Source organism: Bremia lactucae, linkage group LG6, assembly GCF_004359215.1.
Source record: "Bremia lactucae strain SF5 linkage group LG6, whole genome shotgun sequence".
Taxonomy (NCBI): Eukaryota; Oomycota; class Peronosporomycetes; order Peronosporales; family Peronosporaceae; genus Bremia; species Bremia lactucae.
The window spans coordinates 4,017,380-4,038,221 of record NC_090615.1 but is presented as its reverse complement, the minus strand read 5'-3'; the positions used below and the strand labels follow the sequence as shown (position 1 = coordinate 4,038,221).

General features: G+C 45.7%; 5 protein-coding genes across 5 annotated transcripts; 1 reads left to right on the top strand and 4 right to left on the bottom strand.

Annotated features, from left to right (window-relative positions):
- Window positions 1-326: 326 nt before the first annotated feature.
- CCR75_003738 (uncharacterized protein) lies at window positions 327-1,856 on the bottom strand (the record flags this gene model as incomplete). Its single annotated transcript, XM_067961831.1, has 1 exon — window positions 327-1,856. The coding sequence occupies one exon, from the start codon at window positions 1,854-1,856 to the stop codon at window positions 327-329; it is 1,530 nt and encodes a 509-aa protein (XP_067818391.1).
- Window positions 1,857-3,346: 1,490 nt separating this feature from the next.
- On the bottom strand, window positions 3,347-5,002 carry CCR75_003737 (uncharacterized protein; the record flags this gene model as incomplete). The annotated part of the gene is made up of 2 exons (XM_067961830.1): window positions 3,347-4,117; window positions 4,187-5,002. 2 exons carry the CDS (start codon window positions 5,000-5,002, stop codon window positions 3,884-3,886), a joined length of 1,050 nt encoding a protein of 349 aa, XP_067818425.1. The 3' UTR covers window positions 3,347-3,883.
- An 84-nt stretch (window positions 5,003-5,086) lies between these two features.
- On the top strand, window positions 5,087-6,291 carry CCR75_003736 (uncharacterized protein; the record flags this gene model as incomplete). The annotated part of the gene is made up of 2 exons (XM_067961829.1): window positions 5,087-6,005; window positions 6,061-6,291. The coding sequence occupies 2 exons, from the start codon at window positions 5,087-5,089 to the stop codon at window positions 6,216-6,218; spliced, it is 1,077 nt and encodes a 358-aa protein (XP_067818424.1). The 3' UTR covers window positions 6,219-6,291.
- Window positions 6,292-6,660: 369 nt separating this feature from the next.
- On the bottom strand, window positions 6,661-8,184 carry CCR75_003735 (uncharacterized protein; the record flags this gene model as incomplete). Its single annotated transcript, XM_067961828.1, has 1 exon — window positions 6,661-8,184. The coding sequence occupies one exon, from the start codon at window positions 8,182-8,184 to the stop codon at window positions 6,661-6,663; it is 1,524 nt and encodes a 507-aa protein (XP_067818423.1).
- Window positions 8,185-20,304: 12,120 nt separating this feature from the next.
- Window positions 20,305-20,586, bottom strand: CCR75_003734 (uncharacterized protein; the record flags this gene model as incomplete). The annotated part of the gene is made up of 1 exon (XM_067961827.1): window positions 20,305-20,586. The coding sequence occupies one exon, from the start codon at window positions 20,584-20,586 to the stop codon at window positions 20,305-20,307; it is 282 nt and encodes a 93-aa protein (XP_067818452.1).
- Window positions 20,587-20,842: the final 256 nt, after the last annotated feature.

The window sequence follows — 20,842 nt, the reverse complement described above, 5'->3', positions numbered from 1 at the left end:
AAAGTGGACCTGTTCTCAAACAGTACAAGTCGGCAGTGCCTTGTTACAATGACTCTTATTCTTTCAAAAAGTATGACATCCATCGATTTGGAAAGGTTTACTAAGTGGTAGAAGCAATGAGTGACGAGCTAGATGCAGTGCTAAAGTTTCCCTATGTTACACAATCTCCGTTAAGTACACAAAGTGTACTTAACGGGATATTTAATTACTTAAGTGAAGTAATTAGATCGTAAGAAGTTAGTAGAAAAACGCACGATATTTTTAATCGAAAATTAAGTAGGTTTCGATTTGCATCACAAAGCAACATGAAAAAAGAAAATAGTCGTCTACGAGACTGACAGAGCAGGAATGGCCTGAGGGTCCGAGTTGAACAGCATGTTCGGGTCATACTTCGTCTTGATAGCCTGAAGTCTTTTAAAGTTGCCGAAAAACATGTAGTAGGCAACTTCGACGATCGACAACAAGTCATCGATGTACGTCAGGAAACCACCAGGTAGTCCACCAGAATCTTTGTAGACCTTCACAAATTTGTAAAAGTTTTCACGCGTGGTTGTCACTGAGCTGTCTGCAAACGAAACATTTGCGGCAGTGGAGCGCATGTCCCAACGAATGAGAAGCAGGTTATTGTCGTGCTTCCAGGCCGTAGTGTCAGGCTTGATTGTCTTAGTGTAGCTGCCACCCCAGATGTCAATAAATCCACTCGTCGTCACATCTTCAAGCTTTGAAGCAAAGGCAGTGTTAGAAAACAGAGAATACGCAGTGTCGTTCTTAAGTGGCTTATCATTCGGAATTGTCACGGACGTGATGTAAAAGTAACGGCGAGGCGCGGGCGTATCCAAGGTAAGACCTGGCGTTGTAATTTCCTCGGAATCCCAGAAATCGTTATCTTGCATCTCAAGCTTTACGGTCTTAGGCAAGTATTTCATGAGCGATGCAAGTGTTTTTTCAGCGTCTGCGCTCGAGCCGTAGAAAAATCCTCTAATGTCCGAGCTCTTGCGAATGCTGAAACGAAGTGACAATAGATCACTATTGTCTTTACTCGTTGCCCACGTTTGGGTACCGAGAAACAAGTCAACATTATCTTGAATCGTCGGTTCATATTCTTTCTCAAAGTCAATGGTATAGTTGGTCACGCGATCTGAGAGAGTCTCGTATGTCTTGATTTTAAAGTCAAGGACTACACCCATGGAGCTAGTAGCACCTCGTACAGCCCAAAAGATATCGGAATTAGAAGTACCGTCGGCGTCGACGATCGAGCCATTGGCGAGGGCAATGCGCACCGATTCAACGTTGTCCAGGACCGTGCCGCGCAAACGAGTTGTTGTACCAAATCCCGCAGCGGCCACACCCGTCATGCCAACTGTTGGGCAACGGCCGTGGGGAAGAGTGCGTTTGGCCTCTTTCCACAAGTATTTCACGGCCTGGGAGGTCATGACGGGACCTCCGAAAGACAACAAGTTAGTGGTGGCGTCAAACTTGAGGTGCTCAAAATGCTTCATATTCATGACAAGAGCCCCATCGTCGCGTCCAAAGCCTTTGCTGGAAAAGGAACGGTTGCCACCAAGAGTCGTCACCTTGACGCCGGCTCCAGCGGCACATAGTAACGCGGCTGAGACTTCGGCTTCAGTCTTGGGAAACACGACGACGGTCGGCATCGGAGTCAAACGCGAGTTCCAAGCCTCAATATCGACTTCCCACGTTGATGTGGTGGGCATTGATTTCTCAATTTTGTTATCCTCAAGGCAGGACATGATGTTAGGCCGCGTTCCGCCGGCAGCGGTAAAGTCACTTTGGGTGGCAATGAGAGAAAGGAGAGCAGCGATCGCGCGCCGGGCGTTGGAGGCTGACGTAGTCATGATTTGCCTCAAGCTGAAGACCGAAGACTTGAGTGAGCAAAGGCAAATTTGGAACTGAGGTGTAACGAAATCCTCAATTTTGCGACTTTTGCGATTCGTGTATTCGTGATGCCCGTCGTGGCATCGGATCGGTATAGACCTATTCGATTAACAAGAGACCTTGAGCCGAGCCTAGGATTGGTCATTGTACAAGTTACTTTGATGTCTCTTCATAGGATTGCGTGAGTGCTAAATCTACAATCCTGAGATATATCGTCGTTTGCCGTTTTGAGTGCGTATTGCTGCTACCTTAGCAATAAAAGCAGAGACGTATTTACGAACATCTATGATTAATGAATGTCTGTGAAAACTGGTCCAGTACCATTAAAAATCTTTAAAATGTTATACAGTGAGGAAAGTAGGCTTTCGATACGTTGTTTTGTGAGTTCAATTGCCCCTTTCAAGTTCAAGTCAAAGTTGAAAAAAACGTCTGTCGTCGTTTAATTGATGCTGCATGTCTGTATCGTAATACCGTAGGTGATTACAAAACTCATCGTCGATCGACCAATTGACAAACTCATGAGGCGACTAGGTTTATAATTTAGTGTCGTCATCTTGGTCTTGTCTTTTTACTCAAGCGTAAGCAAAGTCGTTCTTTCAAATCTTGCCAGTTACAATCGTCGAAGCCCCTAGGTTCAATTAAATAATAAATAAATATCGATAAAATTAGCATTGCGGTCCAACGATACAACAAAGGAGTTGACTGCGCTGCGCTCCACAAACTCTTGGTAAACGACTGTTAATTTGCGCGAAGTGCATTGTAACGGATAAGCTCATTTACCGGGTTGGCACTTTTGTAGCAGAGCTTTCTCCTTGCCAAAACACTTTCTGTGTATAATATGCAAATAAAAAGCAATAATCGAATCTTGTAACTTTTGAAACAATGTATGATTTTCAAAACGACCACATAGTCGAAAGCGATGAAGTTGTTTATAACAAAGCAGCATTCAAAACTTAAATGAGCTATTTAACGCATGCATAAAATCTGTTGTGGTTTGCACGGTGCTACGGAGCGTTGCAGGAGCTTATCGTTGCGACGTGCGTCTTGTTGACTGTCCAATTTGTTCGTAATCAGCGTCATGGAATGTAAGAAATAAGGGCCCGTCCGCAAAGAGCTGCTTTCAAAGCATAACAAAAAAACAGTCGGCGGCACGTGCGACAGTATCCGCAGAAATCGAACTGTCCGGGAACTGCTTCTATAATGTTGACTAGAGTCTTTGTCGAGGGCAAATAATTATCATGGTCTAGAGACAGTGCAACAAATTGCTTTTATGTTGTAAGCCAGAGCCCTACATATTTAAGCACTCTTCTTTTATGAAAATTTATCACAAGTGAAATGGAAAATACTGTTTAATGAATTCGAGATCCGCTATTTTTGAAGTCAAATGAGACTTTTTTTACATCACATAAAAATAATTTCTTTATACGAGTCATCGCAAAATCAACAGTAATCCCTTTGGAATTGTCTTTAGATTTTCCTTTAGCTTTTAATAAATCACACACCCTCAGTTACTTTAGGGAATCGCTTAAGCCAGGGTGTGACTGCCCGTGTGCACGTTTTTCGTTCGGCGATGTAAAATGTAATCATTTTATCAGGTGAGAAAAGGCCAAGAGCGCCCGCACTTGATTGGCAAGTCATAAGAAGAGCGATAAGTCGGCAGCAAATCGCAAGAAATAGGCGACAATGGTCGAAGGTGCGCTCTTGCGCATGCATGATTACCAAGAAGTTGCTTACCATTGCACTACCTCTCATAAATGCAGAGGTAGATAATCAAGGGGTGTGGCTAAACTGGTTCCCATAAAACATGTGGAATATATGTGAGGGATTTAGCAAAGTTAGCAAAGGGGGGGGGTCCGGATAGCAGGTCCCAAATTTAATGGTCTACGTTCAATAGCGCTTCTTATGCGTCAAACAGCAAAAGTTGCGATCACAGCCTACCTCATCGGCCTCACAAAATGTTTCCCTTTCTAAGAAACTTCTGCTGCTCTCACTCCTCCTGTACCTTCGTTCGCTCCATTTCAATATCTTCAGTTTGCAAAGAGTTTTCACGTTCCTGTTGATCGACATCACCTGGCGTTTCGTCCTTGTCGCACGTGCGAGGCAACTTTAAATCTGGCTCCATTGTCATTTGATCGCGACGAAAATCTTTAACTTTTCTAGCTAATACATCGACACAACGCAAAAAAATCAGGTCTTTGCGCAGTGTCGACTTGTGTTCATTCTGCAACACAAGATTTAATCCCGATATATTAGGTCAGCTTGGCTCCATTCAACCGCAAACAACGCGCACCTCCTCCTTCAACGAGTCAAACAGATCATCAAATTCTTCAGTATCTTCTATTTCTTGCTTTGTCTCCTCCTTCTTGACTACGTCACAGTCGTCATGTGCTGGCGGTGATGAATCCCCTAGCAATCCCTCGATCTGCTCGGACAATTGTTTGTGCTCTAGCGCAACACGCTCGTTATACGAGCGTTTCTTTGTCTGTTGCTTCTTTGCAGTGTTCAGCACCTTTTTCACGTCCTTAATGTGGACGTATCCATAACCCCAGGGGTACACGACCGTACAGAACCTATCGCTGCCACGGTATGCTCTTAAAACCCCCGCTCCAGCAGGAGTGGCTACAAGGTCATCCAGTCGCATGCCACTCACAACATATTCTTTTCTCAATACGTATCCCTCAACTGGATCGGCAATCCAATCTCGCAAGCATTTGGCTACCGTTTCCTTCAGTTGCAAAGAAATTAAAGGTCGATTTCCAGACTCGTCATTTTCGTCATGTAACTTTTTTGTCAGCGGGCGCAGTTTGAGCTCAAGTTTACGACGGGTTGCAGCAGATAGCGGCATTTTAAGCGCTTCATCGACAGTTGCAAGCAACTTTTCGTACTTGCAACTCGGAATTAGTGCAACAGCTTGTAAGAGATGCAAACAGCGCGTATCCTGCTTTTTAAAAGCATAGCTCTTCGGATTCAGCAGTGGCAGTAAAACGCTAGAGCGAGTAGGGATGGAAAAAATTAAGATATTCGCATCCCGCGCCTTTCGGAAGCGAATTTCGCGCGTCGAGAATTTAGGCAGCGAGGGCTCTGGCACTGGTATCGTAGTGAACATTAATAAGAATAAATCGAAACAGAAAAAAACATACATCTACTATCATGTCATTATTCCAAATTATACTTAGTGACACTGCAGGTCATGCTAATTGCCAAGAGCGTATCTCAGCTTGTCGATGCGCTGGGGCGCATTCAATATCGCACTGCTCTCTTTACCAGCAAGCGACGGAGTCAAGCTGCTAGAAATGCAAATCTTTTATCGCCAGCAGGTCAGAAGCAGCGCCAGCAGATGAATCGCTTGCGGGCTACACTAGCCATCGAACCGCTGTCACAATTACCGCTGTCTCTCGCTTCGGTCGAGAATTCAATGCATGTACAGCCATTCGACCATATTGCCGAGGAGTACGTTAAAAATTTTAAGCGAACGCAGCGTCGAAAAGATGCGAAATATGCCCGGGCCTTGGAGCTGCCGCTATTCCGTGAAGGATCAGCGCTTTTCCGACACTATGGAAGTAGGACGCTAGGAGACTATGACAAGTTACCAACGACGAGGTTTGATGGACTTGTCACGATTATCCACTCTGCACAGGAGGAAGAGGAGCATACTGAGTATCTTAGAGCACAGAAAGTCGTGGGAGTTGATACAGAGGCGAGGCCGGACTTTCGTCCACTTAAGGGGGCAAAGGCGAATCCCGTCTGTTTAATCCAAGTTAGTACACTCGAGCGAGCATTTTTATATCGTTTAAAACGAGGCAAACCCTTACCTTCAATGCTGCATGAGCTATTTGCTGATGTCGGCGTATTAAAAGTCGGCCACTCGCTAAGTGACGACTTTCGTCTCTTAAAATCGTCGAATCTCGTACATTCAGTCAACTCGACTGTAGACACGCTGTATATCACGCACAAGCTTGGATGTATGCGACCAGGACTCAAGACCTCTTGCCAAGTGTTTCTTGGTGGCTCTTTGGATAAAACAATGCAAGTGTCAGACTGGGAAGCGCCAGTTTTGAGCAACGCACAGATTCGCTATGCAGCTACCGATGCATGGGCACCACTACGAGGTGAGAATTTGTTGTGTCTAATTGATAAAGCGATTAACGGGGTATGAGTGTGTAGTTTTATTAGCGATGATCCAAATGGAGGATACAAAACAATGGTTACGAACAAAAAGTTACAATTCTTCATCGAGGACAATTGTAAACGAAGATCATAACGGGATTCTTGGTAAACTACTTTCTTTTGCATTAAGCCATCAGCTGCCGACAATTGATTAAAATATTATTCTTTGCATAACAAAATTATTGATTTCTGCCGTCACGTATTTTTGATTGTGTGAATATCCCAAATCAACTATCATGCCTCTTCGCCACATCCCAATTCTTTTTCGATAACTATCTCTCGTATAAAAAATTAAAGAGTACTTGAGGTTGACAAATCGTGAATAAATGACCAACCGTGAGCAAGAAAATTTTCGAAATTGAAATAAATACATTGTTTGAAAGGCATATATTAGCTGCTGAAAAATGTTCCGAGAAGTCGACAAATGGTTACATGTGCGCTAGCGTCATGAGTTTGAAAAGCTAAATTAAGAGATTAAAAAAGAAGCACTAGCAAAAAACAATAGAATCCACAGTATAAAATCGATCCTCCTCCTAACAAAAGCGTACTACTTCATCCAATACAAATGTGTCCTCGCGTGCCATGAACAGCAGGTGTTTATTTGACAGAGATGTCGACACTTGGACGCATTGACGCACACACAGCAAGCACATCGTGAATCTTGTGGTTCTTGAACTCACTCATAATCTTGGCCTCGTTCTTGATCGTATTGTCATCCACCGCAACAAAAGCCTGTTCCGTTAAAATATAGTCAAAGCGAGGAGCCCACTTGCGAGACCCCAGACGGGCGGTTGTCGAGCAATTGTCCACCATGTACGCAACGCCACGTGCGTGCATGTACGGGTTCAGCGAGTCCACCGACTCAATTACGGACTCATTCGCAACTTCCGAGTAGCAGTGCCCATGGCTCATGAGCACATCAATCTGAGCCATCATCATAGCTACATACGATCCGGCCGTGAAAGGATTCATCACAAACGTACCGTCACGAGCAGCTCGGACTTTCTCTCCAATCTTCCACGTATACGTCTGGTCAATCTTGCCAAACGGGAAGCGATCATGACGGGCCACTGCGTGATTAACGCTGCGAATCTCGTTTCCACAAGCCACGTCGTCGTAGACTTCTTCAATAATATCACGACACGGCATATACGCAGCAGTGTACGCTTTTTCAAAGATAATCTTGTCTTCCCCCTTGAAACTCTCATAGACTGACTTGATTCCATCGTGCGAGATCTTTGCATTCAATGGGCCAGTAATGCACTCAGCAGTGTTCTTAAAAGCGTTTTCAGGAGTCATGCCGTTCTGTACGTAGCGACGGAAGAGGGACTCGACTAGACCGTGGACGCCTCCCAAGAGGATACAGCGCTCACCAAAGATATCCGACTTGTACTCGTCAGACATTGTTGTGTAGAAAGTATACGGGGCACCGACTCCAATGCTCCAGCCAAGTGCGATCTCCGTCGCGTTCCCCGTTACATCTTGGTGAATCGCTACGCTGGAATTAATCCCCGCACCGTTTACGGTCTTTCCTTGAACGTACAGGCGTCGTACACTAGGGCCCATTCCCTTAGGTGCCATCATTACGACATTAATGTCTTTAGGAAACGTTTCGTTCACTGAATCGAGGTGGCCAAGCAGGTACCCGTGGGATAGACCAAGTGTAGCTCCTGGCTTAAGGAGGGGAAAGATCTTGGGATAAAGATTCACGGACGCCGCGTCACTAATGAGCAATATGACCATGTCGGACTCTTTGATGACATCAAACATCTCACCGAGATTTCCCGTATCTTCACTAAACCCAGCGGCGTTTGCCTTCGCGATAGACGAAGAACCCGATCGGAGACCAACCTTCACCTTAATATCCGATCCTTCGAGGGATTCGCGCAAGTTTTGCGCCTGTGCAGGACCTTGAGATCCCCATCCAATCACACCAACTTGCTTGATACCAGCAAAGGCTTTTGGAAGCAGCGGGAAGAGATCTCGACCACCAGGTAGCACTACTTCCTTGGAATCGGCCATTTGCACGGTACGCAACTGATCTTTAAACACAACAGAGCGAAGCTCGGACGCGTTGGTAGCGATGGAGCGCGTTTTAAGAAGCGGAGAAGAAGCACGCATGGCGGATTGAAAAAGACGCATGAAAGTATCGAGGGCGTGAACGTAGGTGTCTCGAGGAAATCGGAGAGTGAGGAGGATTGAGGCATTTAATGGTGGCAGCTGCTGCAACTTAAATAAAAGTTGCGGAAATGTTTGCGCAAGCAGTTCAGTCAAGGAAGAAAAATATGATCCGGTATAACTGCACCACCAGCCCAGCCGCACACCCTAATTAATATTGATGAGAGTAGTTTAGTGGGCAGCAATTTCTTGGTAAGTGGAATTCATATTAGGAAGCCTTTATGCAGGCCTCTCTCGAACATTAGGCTTCTCGAACTGTTCGTTATTTCATTGTTGAACACTTAGATTGCAAGGTGTTCCGTTACATATTTTTTTTTTAATAGAATCAATAAAGGAGAATAAAAATTATAATCTTTATTCACAATATTGCTCATGTAGGTTGCACGTCTTAATGCGGCCAAGCACACACCCTCGCACAGCGAGGAAGCGATTTGACTGACTTCTCTCACGTGCAATTAGGTTGTTGTGGTCACCCAACCCACTAAGTACTTAGATATACGTGTCGTCACGGGAGCAGTTATCCGGCTCCTCGTGCGCACTTATCAAGTAGGAAGTAGTTTTCAGACTGATTTATATTTAATCGCATTAAATAAGTATACCTATTTTTAATTAACCCTAAAGTAACCTCTGCAGATAACACTAATATGTACTGCGAGCATATCTTCTCGATATTGCGCGTAACGGATGACGCTAGCCGTCATCCCCGCTAATGTGAATGCCCTCGGTGACATCACATACACAAGGGTGGGTCACAATGTGAACCACTACCAAATGGTAGGTCCAATTTACATTATATAAGTAATTGACCATCCCATCAAGTACACAAAGTGTACTTAACGGGGATTGTGTAACATAAGGGCAACTTTAGCCCGTTACACCATCTCCCTTTAAGAAAGAAATTACACTTTACAACTTCGTCAAAGAGGAAAGAGGGACAGCGAGCTGCTTCACGCGCCGCTTAGTTCTATCATTCCACTCTTGCTACCTGTGTCTTACACGGAGCCGAATATGCCACCTAAAAGGGGCAATGTTTGTGGGTCGTCTGCGAAGACATCCACTCAATCCCGCGCAAAGCGCACGCGCCGCGTTAGCACGCCGCCGTCGCTCAGTGCCACAGTTACAACGTAGACAGCTACTGCTGCTATCGCGTTAACTGGGCTGGATGATCCCTCCTACTTTCAAAGTGAGGATGTCGATCCGTCGCTCATTGTTGACTACAATGAGTGGACACCGCTGCCATCACCTCATAGTAGTGATATGGACAGCGAGCTAATGAGGAAGGATGATGGCGCTTTATAGCCCATCCAAACTTTTCGTATTGCTCCAAATATGGACACAACAAAATTTGCTAATTATGTCTAGTCGTCTGCGCTATCTAGCGCAGCGACCATTAATGAGAGCGCTGCCCATAAAGGCGCAGCTGCTTCTCCGTTAAGTTGAATCACAGCGTCTATCGCTCAGACCAGTATTCATAATGGTTCTGACATAGAGGAGCCTGAATGTAAAGCTCCGCCGACGACACGTGAGCATAGTCGTATCGAACGTGGCTACGTGACGTGTGATATACCACACACTGATGCCCCCTCCATCTCAATGGCCTCGTGCCAACAGGCCGAGAGCATCGCTCCTAGAGCGTGCTATTGTAGACGCTTATAATTATTATGGCGTTTATGATGCATGGAGGTCTCACGGAAAATCGCTTGGAAGTATTTCCCCGACCCAGGTCGTGTTGCGTTCAAATAATACGCCGACCAATATGAGGCGGAATTCACCCGCCGCATTTCGATGTAATGAGACAGCGGTCGCAGCGTACTACTTTCGCCCGCTTGCGTGTGAAAGAAATCATGGGCGGTACTGTACCCGCTGTTTCTTCCTCACTACGCTACTTTTGCTAGTCCATTTTTTTAGACTAGCGAAGAGGCCTCAGCTGGTACTCCTTTTCAGAGGCAGTCACCAAGCCGGGCACGTTACTACGTATGCTATCGATCGGTTGCCAAGAGTCGAAATGTTTTGGGTTACCTCTCCCTTGGACGAGGACCCGATACGTTTGTCTCACGGAGCGGTGGACAAGCAACCTCCCAACAAGAAAGCGTTCATTACTACCCGCATCCATCAGTGCAGGCGGCGCCCGATAAGAGTGGCGATCTCGCCCACCTACTCGCGGCTGCCTTACCTTCGGCCGTTCAGTCGCAGGCGTTAAGCGCTGCCGAACGACGTATTGTGGTTCATGAGGGTCAAGTCTAGCGACTGACATCGGATCTTCAGGATGTCCGCACGAAGGATCGTCAGGGTTATGAACGCCTAAAACTTCGGCTTGACATGTTGGAGAAGTTGATGCTGAGGGACCCGCATTATGCGCGTGGTATCCCTCGCTCTCTGGGTCCTTATCGTGGTGGGAGGAGTCATTCGGCATAAAATTTTCACCTTCACCGCCTCCCTCACCCAATCGACGCTGGACCCACAGTCGGCGTCACCATCGGTTTCCTTAGACGGAAAAGGGTATGTGATCTCTTCTGGATCAACGTGCCGCTCCAGACGACCCACGTAAAATACAGGGTGCGTCTTCATGTACGGGGGAAGGGAGAGCCTATAAGTTAGGTTTCCAACCCAATGAAACGCGGCAACAACTTCGTAATAGTACCGAAATTGCATTTTTAGGTAGCGGGTAGCAGTACTTAATAGTCAAACTTGCTACTTTTGGAATTATTATTTCGTAGTTGTTAGTTTCACCCACTCTAAAGCGTGCATTATTATTGCGACCATTTCGGTCCACATATTCTTTTTGCTTGTCTTGCGCGCTTGTCATCGCGGCATGGGCCTTCTAAGATATTTCTGCCAGTTCGTTCGGCAAATCGGCAGAAGCGGTTCAATTCGTCCGACCCATTTGATGAGGAGTCATCTCGTGATGATTCCGATAATTATGACGATGCTGGTAATGCCAGCGTGCATCACCAGGAACGAAGTGATCATAAAATCACTTCGAAAGGAAGGCAAGGTCATCTGCTAATATTTGTCAAGAGGAGAGTGACCGCAATACGTTGCGTATCGCTCCTCGACAAAGCCTTGGGGTTGACTACTTAAAGCAACTTAATTGGCGGGCTGGAATGACTAACAAACAATAAGAAACTCCGTTATTTGACTCATCAAGGCTTCACAGTTCTGGTGGAGACGAACACGAGCTCTCTATCCATGCCTTTTTCACATCGGTGGTACTGTGGAAATCATTCCAAGGCTTTGGTATCCTTCTTTGTAGCCTTTAGTGCTCTGAACAGAATGTACTAAGCGTTGGTCGCGAGGTCTCGCTAAACAGATTCTTACGGTACTTGATCAATTTGGGAAGAGATCTTTTATCGGCGCACGCTATTAGTTGCACTGTTTTTCTGAAGAGGCATAGTTACTTTGCCTCTTGTGGGGAGAATCATGTCCCTAGGGGACGCGTAATCCCATAAGGAACCCTCTCCTATGAGAAGCTCGAAAGGATTTATTATTCTACTAAGTTGTACGGCGAAGGTCGCCGGCTTCAATCGATTACTAACCTCGCAAGCACATATGTACTTGCGCACGAACTCATATTGGCGAAGCCAGTGCAAGTGTAAGGTAAGTCTTTTCACGTCCACGATGCCCGCCTATTGGTGCATCATGAGCCTCACGCATAAAGCGGAAGCGCAAATCAATGTGAGTGAGAATGACGACACAAGGTGTGTCGCCGGCAACGGCTGTTCGTTAAGAAATCTGTTGCGTGTTGTGTGTCGATCTGGCGAGGTTCGATCCAGTGTCGACAATCCGTTTAAGGATTGTTGTGATGCATTTTCAAAGATCCATTTAACTCTGCAAAGTCTTGTCTTCTTGATATGCTTTTCTAACGTCGTCAAGTACAATGTTGACGACGGTAACTTAGTATAATAGTGGGTTTATTCATATTGTTGATTAGCGCAGTCGGCTCAAAATCAGGCCGGCGCGAAAGCGCATGAGCGACGACATGAATTTATCCTAGCGTATATTCTACGAAGATGTATACCCCGCATCTAGTGAGCATCTGGGCTGTGTCAGAGGGATTTTAGTGGCCACAACTATATAGATGGGTGGCTCACTATATTTGCTATTGCGACAGTATCAGCGCATTCAGCCTTCACCGTCCAGCAGTGCACCACTGAAGCTGCTCCCGATTCCAACAAATTGCTGGAAGTCAGTAAGCCTGGACTTCAGGTTTTGGCTAGTCACCCGACCACAAGGTTGGACGGGGCTCGTCGTCTTTGTAGATTGACTGAGCAAGATGGTGCATTCAAAACCATGTAAAACATCGATCACAGGCAAGGAGGCAGCTCTCTTGTTCCCGGATCATGAATACCGACTACACGGGATGTCCGAGTCCATACTATCGGACCGGGATCCACGTTTTACGTCTGAATTTTTGCGACATGTGTTTGAGCTGCTAGTAGCAACCTCCACATGTTGACCGCAGATCATTCCCAGACTGATGGCCAAACAGAACGAGCCAATCGGGTCATGGCGGATGCATAACGTACGATAGTGACTCTTAAAGAATGGAGCAAACAATTGCCCTTTGTGGATTCCGCTATATATAACAGTGACCGCGCCAGTACGGGTGCGACAACGCTTATATTAACCGGCTGCGTCATCCTCGGACACCAGTCTCGTTTGTGCGCAGCCCGAGTTTCGTGGGGGAGGGCCCCTCACTATGCTCCATGCGAAAGAGGGGCATAATTTCGTCAATTAACGAAGACCCGCGAGGGTATCATCTCAACGACAGAAATTTGCCGTGGTGACCCTGCCAGTTTAGCAGTGGCCAAAAAAATTACGCCTTATGACCGACCTCTCGTGGTGTCATAGGCGAGTTTGATGATAAATGCGTGAGCGAGGCTCAACGCTTTGTGGATGAGCGATTACCCATCACACTCGGAACGAATGTTTCTTATTATAAATTCCATTTCTACCGCAGCCGCAAACAAGTAACTATCTTTCTTAACGCAGTTAATCAAAAAGGCAGGTATCCGGAGACCTTCTAAGATGTTTCTGAGTCGGACAAAAAACTCAGTCACATCAACTACACCTGAAATTAAAATTGTAGTCGACTTGTCGCACGCAGCAGACGCCTGGGTGGCTGCTGCTTTGCTTCATTTGCAGCTGCATTACTAAGTGCAGCTGCTAGGTTTACGAGCTCAGAGGCGCATCGCATGGCCTTGATAATGATGCGATGTATGAGTTGGAATGTCTTTACATACGAACAACTGCTTTCATTTGTAATGGGCCCTTCCCGTAAAATGATACTTAGGTTGCTTATACATGTTATTCAAGTAGAGTGCTACATGGGTGTAGCAAGTCGCATACTTTTGTGCTTTTAATGAAGCAGGGACTTAGAATTTTCGAAGCTGAATCTTACATATGTTACGTACTTGTTATACGCACACCCCAATTTGGCTATCCCGATTCTCGCCCGCCTTTCGGTGTGCATCTGACTTAGCCGTAGCCGGTACACTTTTACAAATAGATGCCGAGGGATGCGCGCTTTTGTTACCTGGAAACAGTGCACCTAAGATCTTAGACCTCGAATCAATCCAACGTTCATGGCATTCAAGCCAGGCCATTCCAAGGATGAGATTTTTATGTCGAATTCAAATTAAAGACAAGACAGTGTTCCATACTGTCAAGGTCCAAGAGCTTTATACCTGTGCTCTCGGCTTGGTGACATGAGTCCCGCCAGCTCCCTTGGTCATAGAAAGACGTGTTAGCTCAAAAGCCACTTAGTTATAAGGACTAAATACCCAACAACTCAGGAGTCTTAAAAGCTCTTAGAGCTTATCTAGTTCTGGTTCAAGGGACTTAACGACTTTTAATTTCACTCGCCCAAGTGTATGTTCCTCTTGAAGGCTTCTAACTCTAAGTGATCACGGCGCAAGCCTTTGAAATGCACAGAACCCTATTAGATGAAAAGGGTAACTTATATTTGAAAGCAAAATACCTTACTAATTAACATAATATAGACCCTGTCACCAGATCTCTATATGGTGGTTGACACGTTTATGACCTATAAATTTTTAGATTATTTCACCAAATTCATTTTTGCTAGTGTGTACTACACCACATTAATGGTTCACAACCGAAGTGTAACCCCGTTACAAACATCGAATTAATGATAGCTATCGTTACAGGTGGTCTAAGCTATAGGAACATCCTTCATTGTAAGACAAATATATATATGATTGTTGTTGTATACATTGTACCTACTAGTTCAACGGATACATTTATCGTCTTGCATAGACCGACTAGGGCAGCTTCATCGCTGAGCTGTCGCTCAGCAAAATCGAGCAGGCTTGGGTCGGCAAGTACAGGAGTAGCCTTAGCCAAAAAGAAGCGCTACTATTCGTGGCGGGTCGCTTCGACTCCGCCGAAAGCGGATTCCGAGTCGACCGGGTCGTCGACACAGCGTTGCGTCTCACTCGCGCGGAGACAGATCCGCATTTGCAACTTGAAGATGCCGAAGCATCGTCGAGACCATCCTCATCCCTGAGTTACCGAGACCTTTGCGACCAAACCTGTGTGAGTTTTCAATTCTCGAACGACATCCGGAACGTCACGAGATTGGAAAGCGCGGTATTACTCTGTACTTTTCTCAAGAGGAATCCATAACCAGCGAAATCGGTAGCGGCGCGCGATTTCAATCGCGCGCTCGCCATGTGCCGTATAAGAGGACGCGCTCGGTAAATTCAATTTGATCGACTTGCAGCGAAATTTACCCACAGCATCCACGAGAGGAGGTGGTCCATCAAGATGATACTAGTCTCGTCGTGGCAGCTCAGGACGATGGGGATGCCGCGACGAGATGGGCTGCTGACGTTCTGCTGGAAGCGGAGAAGCGTTGGAGAGCGCTGCGCGAGCAGCGCGAACTGCGACTGATTTTCGTTAGTCGAATTGCGAGATGGTCGACCGTGTGAGATGTTGGAGCGCCACATCGTCAGCCACCCGCAAAATGGTCGCAGCCTAGCAAGATGTTGGCTTCGCGACGAGCTCGACGTGATGGACGCACGATTCTCGCGCTACCGACTCAGCATGCGAAGGAGACTTGTAAATCGCAGCTGCAATCTAATTTTTAGCGATATTTCGAAGAACGTCGGGTGTAATTAGGGGAAGTGGCAATATCGAGAGTGTAGGCTTCTCTAATTTTTTGAAGTACCTATAAATGCTCAATGATTGTAATCGCTCCCAAGTCCGTCAGTGCTGAGTCTCTTCTGCCTTCGGTCGACTGAATTTATCGATCTCCTAGCTAAGAATAATTTGCGTTCTTTCTTTCATGTTTGTCTGAATCCCCCTTTTGATTGTCTACATATGCCAAAGTGTATCCTAGACAATCGGATAATTGACTGTCGTTAAAGCATTCATTCGGTCACAGCAACGTCCTCCACCGGACGCGGAGATGGTTGCGGTGCGTAGTTTGCCGCTCGAAGCGGTGGGGCGGACGTCCGAGCCTCCAATGCCGGGATAATTAATGACTGCGAAGTCCGCCTCGCCAAGATAACGTCACTTTGGGTTGCGTCGAGGGCGGTTGCTGCATCTGCGAGCGTGTGGCCACATTAGCGTTGGTCATGGCGTAAGCTGCGCTCGGTATTTATGTATGCTCGACATCGGCTGCGATACCCTTCCCAGAGCGAAGCCACAACGCGCCGTAGACCACGCACGGCAATTAGAGCTGGAACGCGAAGGTGGCGCGCAATTTAAACAGCAGAGTGTGTCAAATCCGTCGACGCGTGCTATGCGTTTTGAGGGCGAACTCAGCAAGCGGTAAAAGGAGCCATAACTAGTAAATGATATCGCATAGCTGCAAAGAACGTCTTCAAGAACGCGATTGATACATTGGTTTGCCTATCCATATCCGGATGGGCCGCCGTAGATGTTGGCGTTAATGTAGTTTCGAGATGCTTGAACAGTTAGTCCAGAAGGCGGACATGATCCGTGGATCGCGGCCGGATACAATCGACTCCAGAAGACCAAGATGATGGTGCACTGCGCCGATGAAGTGCACCGGTCTTAGCAACAATAATCTGCGCCTTAACGGAATGAGATGCCTCATGTTGCTGAAGAGGTTGACAAACGGTGCGGCCTTTCACCTCGTGCGAAAGGCTAAAGATCATATTTATCGAAGTCGACCGCTGAGCTACTGAGGCAATTGGAAGCGGTCGTTCGAAACCCTGCAACGAGGGCGATGGCTTCACACGCTGGCAATTTTCGCAAATCTGCACCCAATTCCGTACCCACTTATACAAGCGAGGCCAGAATAAATAGCGCAAATTAGCCGCAATTTTTTTTCGCGGCCCAGATGATCTCCAGCTGGGGAATAATGGTACCCGGGAATCATCCGATCTTCTAGATTAGGATCTATATCAATCAAGGTCCTTGGCGCACCGAGACGATCGATGCTGTGGACATATAATTCTCCCTGTAAACTGAAACGTGTGATTTGATCAAGCTTGACGCGGAATAGAGTCCTCAAAGAAGCGTCGTTGAATGAGCGTAAACCGAATTTAGGCTTGAGCAGAGCTCCTGCATTTGAATCAAGGCAAACGTGACCTTCACGCTTAGCCCAACAATCACGGTACCGTGTAAGTTATATAGCAAGTCATCCAACTGATAGATATACACAGCTAACTGTATTGCAGTCGCTTCTGTCAAGCCCCACCTATTCCGGCTCGAATTAGAAACGCTTGATCAAGCGATCCCTGTAGAGGAATAGGAAGACTTAGTCTTCCGTCTACTTCGGTACTTATCGTCCACATAGACGACAAGAAAATGGAGGTCCATAAATGGAGAGCGAAAAACGTCGCTCGTCATGTTAAAAATGATTGCAAAGAAGCAATCGCTGGCAAATGATAGGGCACTGCGCCTACGAGTGTAGTGTTCCACGCCCGTACTGATCGAAAATGATCGACCTTCCGCATAAAATAGCTTAGGGCGTGAGTCCGACGCCGTTGCGAAATCGCAACAGCGAGGCCGATCGTCAAAAAATAGTCAGGGGCAGAAGGTGCGGAGCACCCTACTGATCGAGCAACGTCAGAAAATATGCAGGTCTTTTGTACCGAAACTTGATCCTCACACAAACATTGTGTTTAACTGCCCCAGGTGAAGAGGTTGACCTCATCACCTTGAAAATTATAGTGGCAAATAAATTGCCACTAAAGTCCCTAGTTGAGTGTGGGGCGTCGATCGCTAGAAGATCACAGGCTCAAGTTTGTTGAACGCGAGATACCTTGAACGAGGATGACAGTGCGCCTAGTAACAGGCGCATCTGTAAAAGTTAAGAAACGTGTAGTTGGTATCCAATACATGTTGAAGGGTTAACAGCCCAATGGTGATATTTAATCGTACTGGATTTGGATAACAAATTTGACGTCATCTTTAAATTACCATGACTCAGAAAGTACGAGCCATGCATAAACAAACAATATCTATCCGTGACGATGACTGCCTCTCGTTCATTAGATGGACATCTGATGAACGACTTGCTTCCACAAGCGTGTCGATGTCCTACGAGTGAGTGCGATGGCCTTAATTGTGGTACGGTTGTTAGCACGACTGCACAAGAGCTCAGAATGACAACCATCACACTGTGGAGTCAAATTCTAACGGCTGTGCACAAGCACAGGAAGCGTCGAAGTTCGACCACTCGAATAAATTGAGTGAATCGAAACAAGGATGCTTGCTTAGAAAGCAACATCCAAGAAAATTTGAAACGCCTATCTATTATAGACAGTGCGAAAGTTCTAGATCGACTGGAAAGTCGATCGTATCGAACATTTCTGGGACTGTGCAACATCAGCTAGAGGCAGTCGGAGAGATAGCTTCCCAAATAAGGAAGGAAACAAGCCCCACATAACTTGACGAATAATTTTTCCATGATTTTTAGGGAATAATCCCGAACATATATTGTAAAATTAGTTCCAAAGAGGAAGCTGAGACAATAAGTGTCTTAGTAAACAACGGATAAAGTGTAGGCGCTTATACACTTGATCTATTAGCACCTCCGACAATTACTTCGGAGATTACTCAATTGCCAACGCTCGAACCGAAACGGTTCTTGCGTGATCTGAGTCGTGGCAAAGTCAATCAGATCTACGAACTTGTTACATATGACAAGTACGTGACCAATATTCGTTCGACAATAGTATTTCCTAAGAACGAACAGGCTCTCAGCAGCTCATCGATGGACGAAAATGTTCTCGATACGAAGACTCGGATGGAAGTTCTTAAGTCCCAATCCTGGGAGCGTCTGATGACAAATCCTTTATATAGGGATGTGGCACATTTAAGGATGTAATTTCTGGTTCCGTACCCTGGAAGTTGCCCAAGGATAAAAGCACGACACGAAATATGAAGTAGTGACCACTGCCTCGTGAACAGGTATTAGCGATCGACAAGTTCTCTGCTGATCAATAAGCAGAAAGCCATGCGAGAAAAACAACCTTTCCATGTAGCTCTCCGAAATTATGTGAAGCAAAGCAATAGAAGGGGAGGCAGCTTGTGCATGCTGCAACGAACCGGACAAACGCCGACACCACGAAAAAACGTAATAATTGACGGTATGCAAAGAGTAATATTATTCATTAAATGGATCTGGTGAATGGATTTATCAGCTTCTCATGGGTGAACAAAATATTTCGTTCACGGTAGTATGCAGCCTGAGCGGGATGCTCTGGAAATGGCTAGTTATGCCACATGGGCTTAGTAATGCCCCTGCAATATTCAAAAGATGTGTAGCCAATCTGTTTAATCGGTGCGGGATTTCGCACCGAGCTATTTTGATGACGTCTTCGTTCATAGCATATCCATGCGTAAAGTCGGACGCTAAAGTACATCGTACCCACGACCGATAAGTTCTTACACTAATGTGAAAGCATAAGTTGTATGTGAATCTCAAGAAGTTCATATTCGCTGCAAGCGAAATACCACTTCTTGGGTGCATCGTGGGTAAACACGGTGTACGCCCTGAGCCTAATAAATCAAGGTGATCATCGACTGGCCTGTGCCAGTCGATGTAAAGGGACTTCGGCGTTCTTACATAAGAACTCGGGCAATTATGCCGAAACGGCATTACATCTTTCTTGAGTGTTGAAGAAAAATGTAAAATGCTCATGAATCGCTGATTGTCAGCGTTCTTTTGGGAGTAACAACCAAAGCTTGATGCAATCGCCAATGTTGGTGATTGCGGACCAAAAACGGACAATTTTAATGGGGTCTGTGACGCAAACGATTTTGTAATCGTCTGTGCGTTAGTGCAAAATGACACAGACGGCGCTGAGCGCGTTGTCTGATATCTTTCGCGTCAACTTTGACCAGCTGAGCGCAATTATCCAGTGTACTTAAAACTGGAATTGAAATAAATACTAACAAGGGCTAATTTACGGAACGCGAAACAAAAGTACTCTCTGCCACTCTACATCAGTCACTATAGCGACTGTTGGTTAGGGGGGGGGGTAACGGGGAGTCATGTTACATAAATACTATTTCTTATAATAGGTTTAATGAATATGATTACCAATATTCAGTAATATTGACATTTCTAAGTCGGAAAAAAATTAGATTGATAATAATTTTATATTTCTTATTATTTTCTATTATTTGGTAATATTGAGGCAACAAGACGATAGTTCTGTTGATTGGTTGATTAAAGTTTAAATTAACCCGCCAATCGTTACAAGACACGATTGGGCGGTTCTCAACGAGGCGCTATACATATTTTTTCGAATGTTTCGTTACGTAGGAACTTAATTTATTAATACAGTTTCACTTTTCTCTATACTGGAGCCCTAGTACCGACTGAGAGTAGCTAAGACTTATAAGCTACTTACAACCTTCCTCTGCACGTTGGTGTACGTGATGTAATCGAGGCACCTTCCTTCACTGTTGTCAGTGGTACTGTCATCAGCCTCAGTTTTCGCTATTCTCAAAACTGCAGGGGCAATTGCTGGCAACAAGCAGGAAAAGGGCTCGGAACGAAAACGAGTTGCGCAAGGAATAATTGCAAACATACTAAATTAAACACGAAATATATGGCTACAACCTATACACGCAATTTCCACCACTGGTACCGGTGCCACTAAGTCCGTAGCTTCTTCCGTATTCAGCAACCGTTGTGATGGTAGGCTGTTCATTGACACGTGTAAGCTCCTCAAACTCGTCCAAAATCTTCTTCACCGCAAGTTGAATAATATCTTTGTTGGTAATTTTAGGAGTCGCCACTTTTGGGCCCAGCTCTGTTCTCTTTTTCTGAGCGTCTTCGATATCGGCTTCGAGAGTTTTGAGCTTTTCCTCGGCCTCTGTCCTTGCTGTATGCATCTTGTCCTGACTCTTGACTGAGGTGGAACTAGCATTTGCGGGAACGCCACCATCAACTTTAGCGATCTTTTCGAGTTTTGGAACCGACCTGCGAATGTGCTCGCTTTAAGATCAAAAGGGGAACTGCAGCCCCTCATTTAATTTTTTAAATCTAAAACCTTACCCTAGCTAATTCAAAAATAGACTTCGGCCGCCAGATTTATATCAGGCGGCGACCACATTTGTTACCCATAATAAATGGTATTTAAGTATTTAA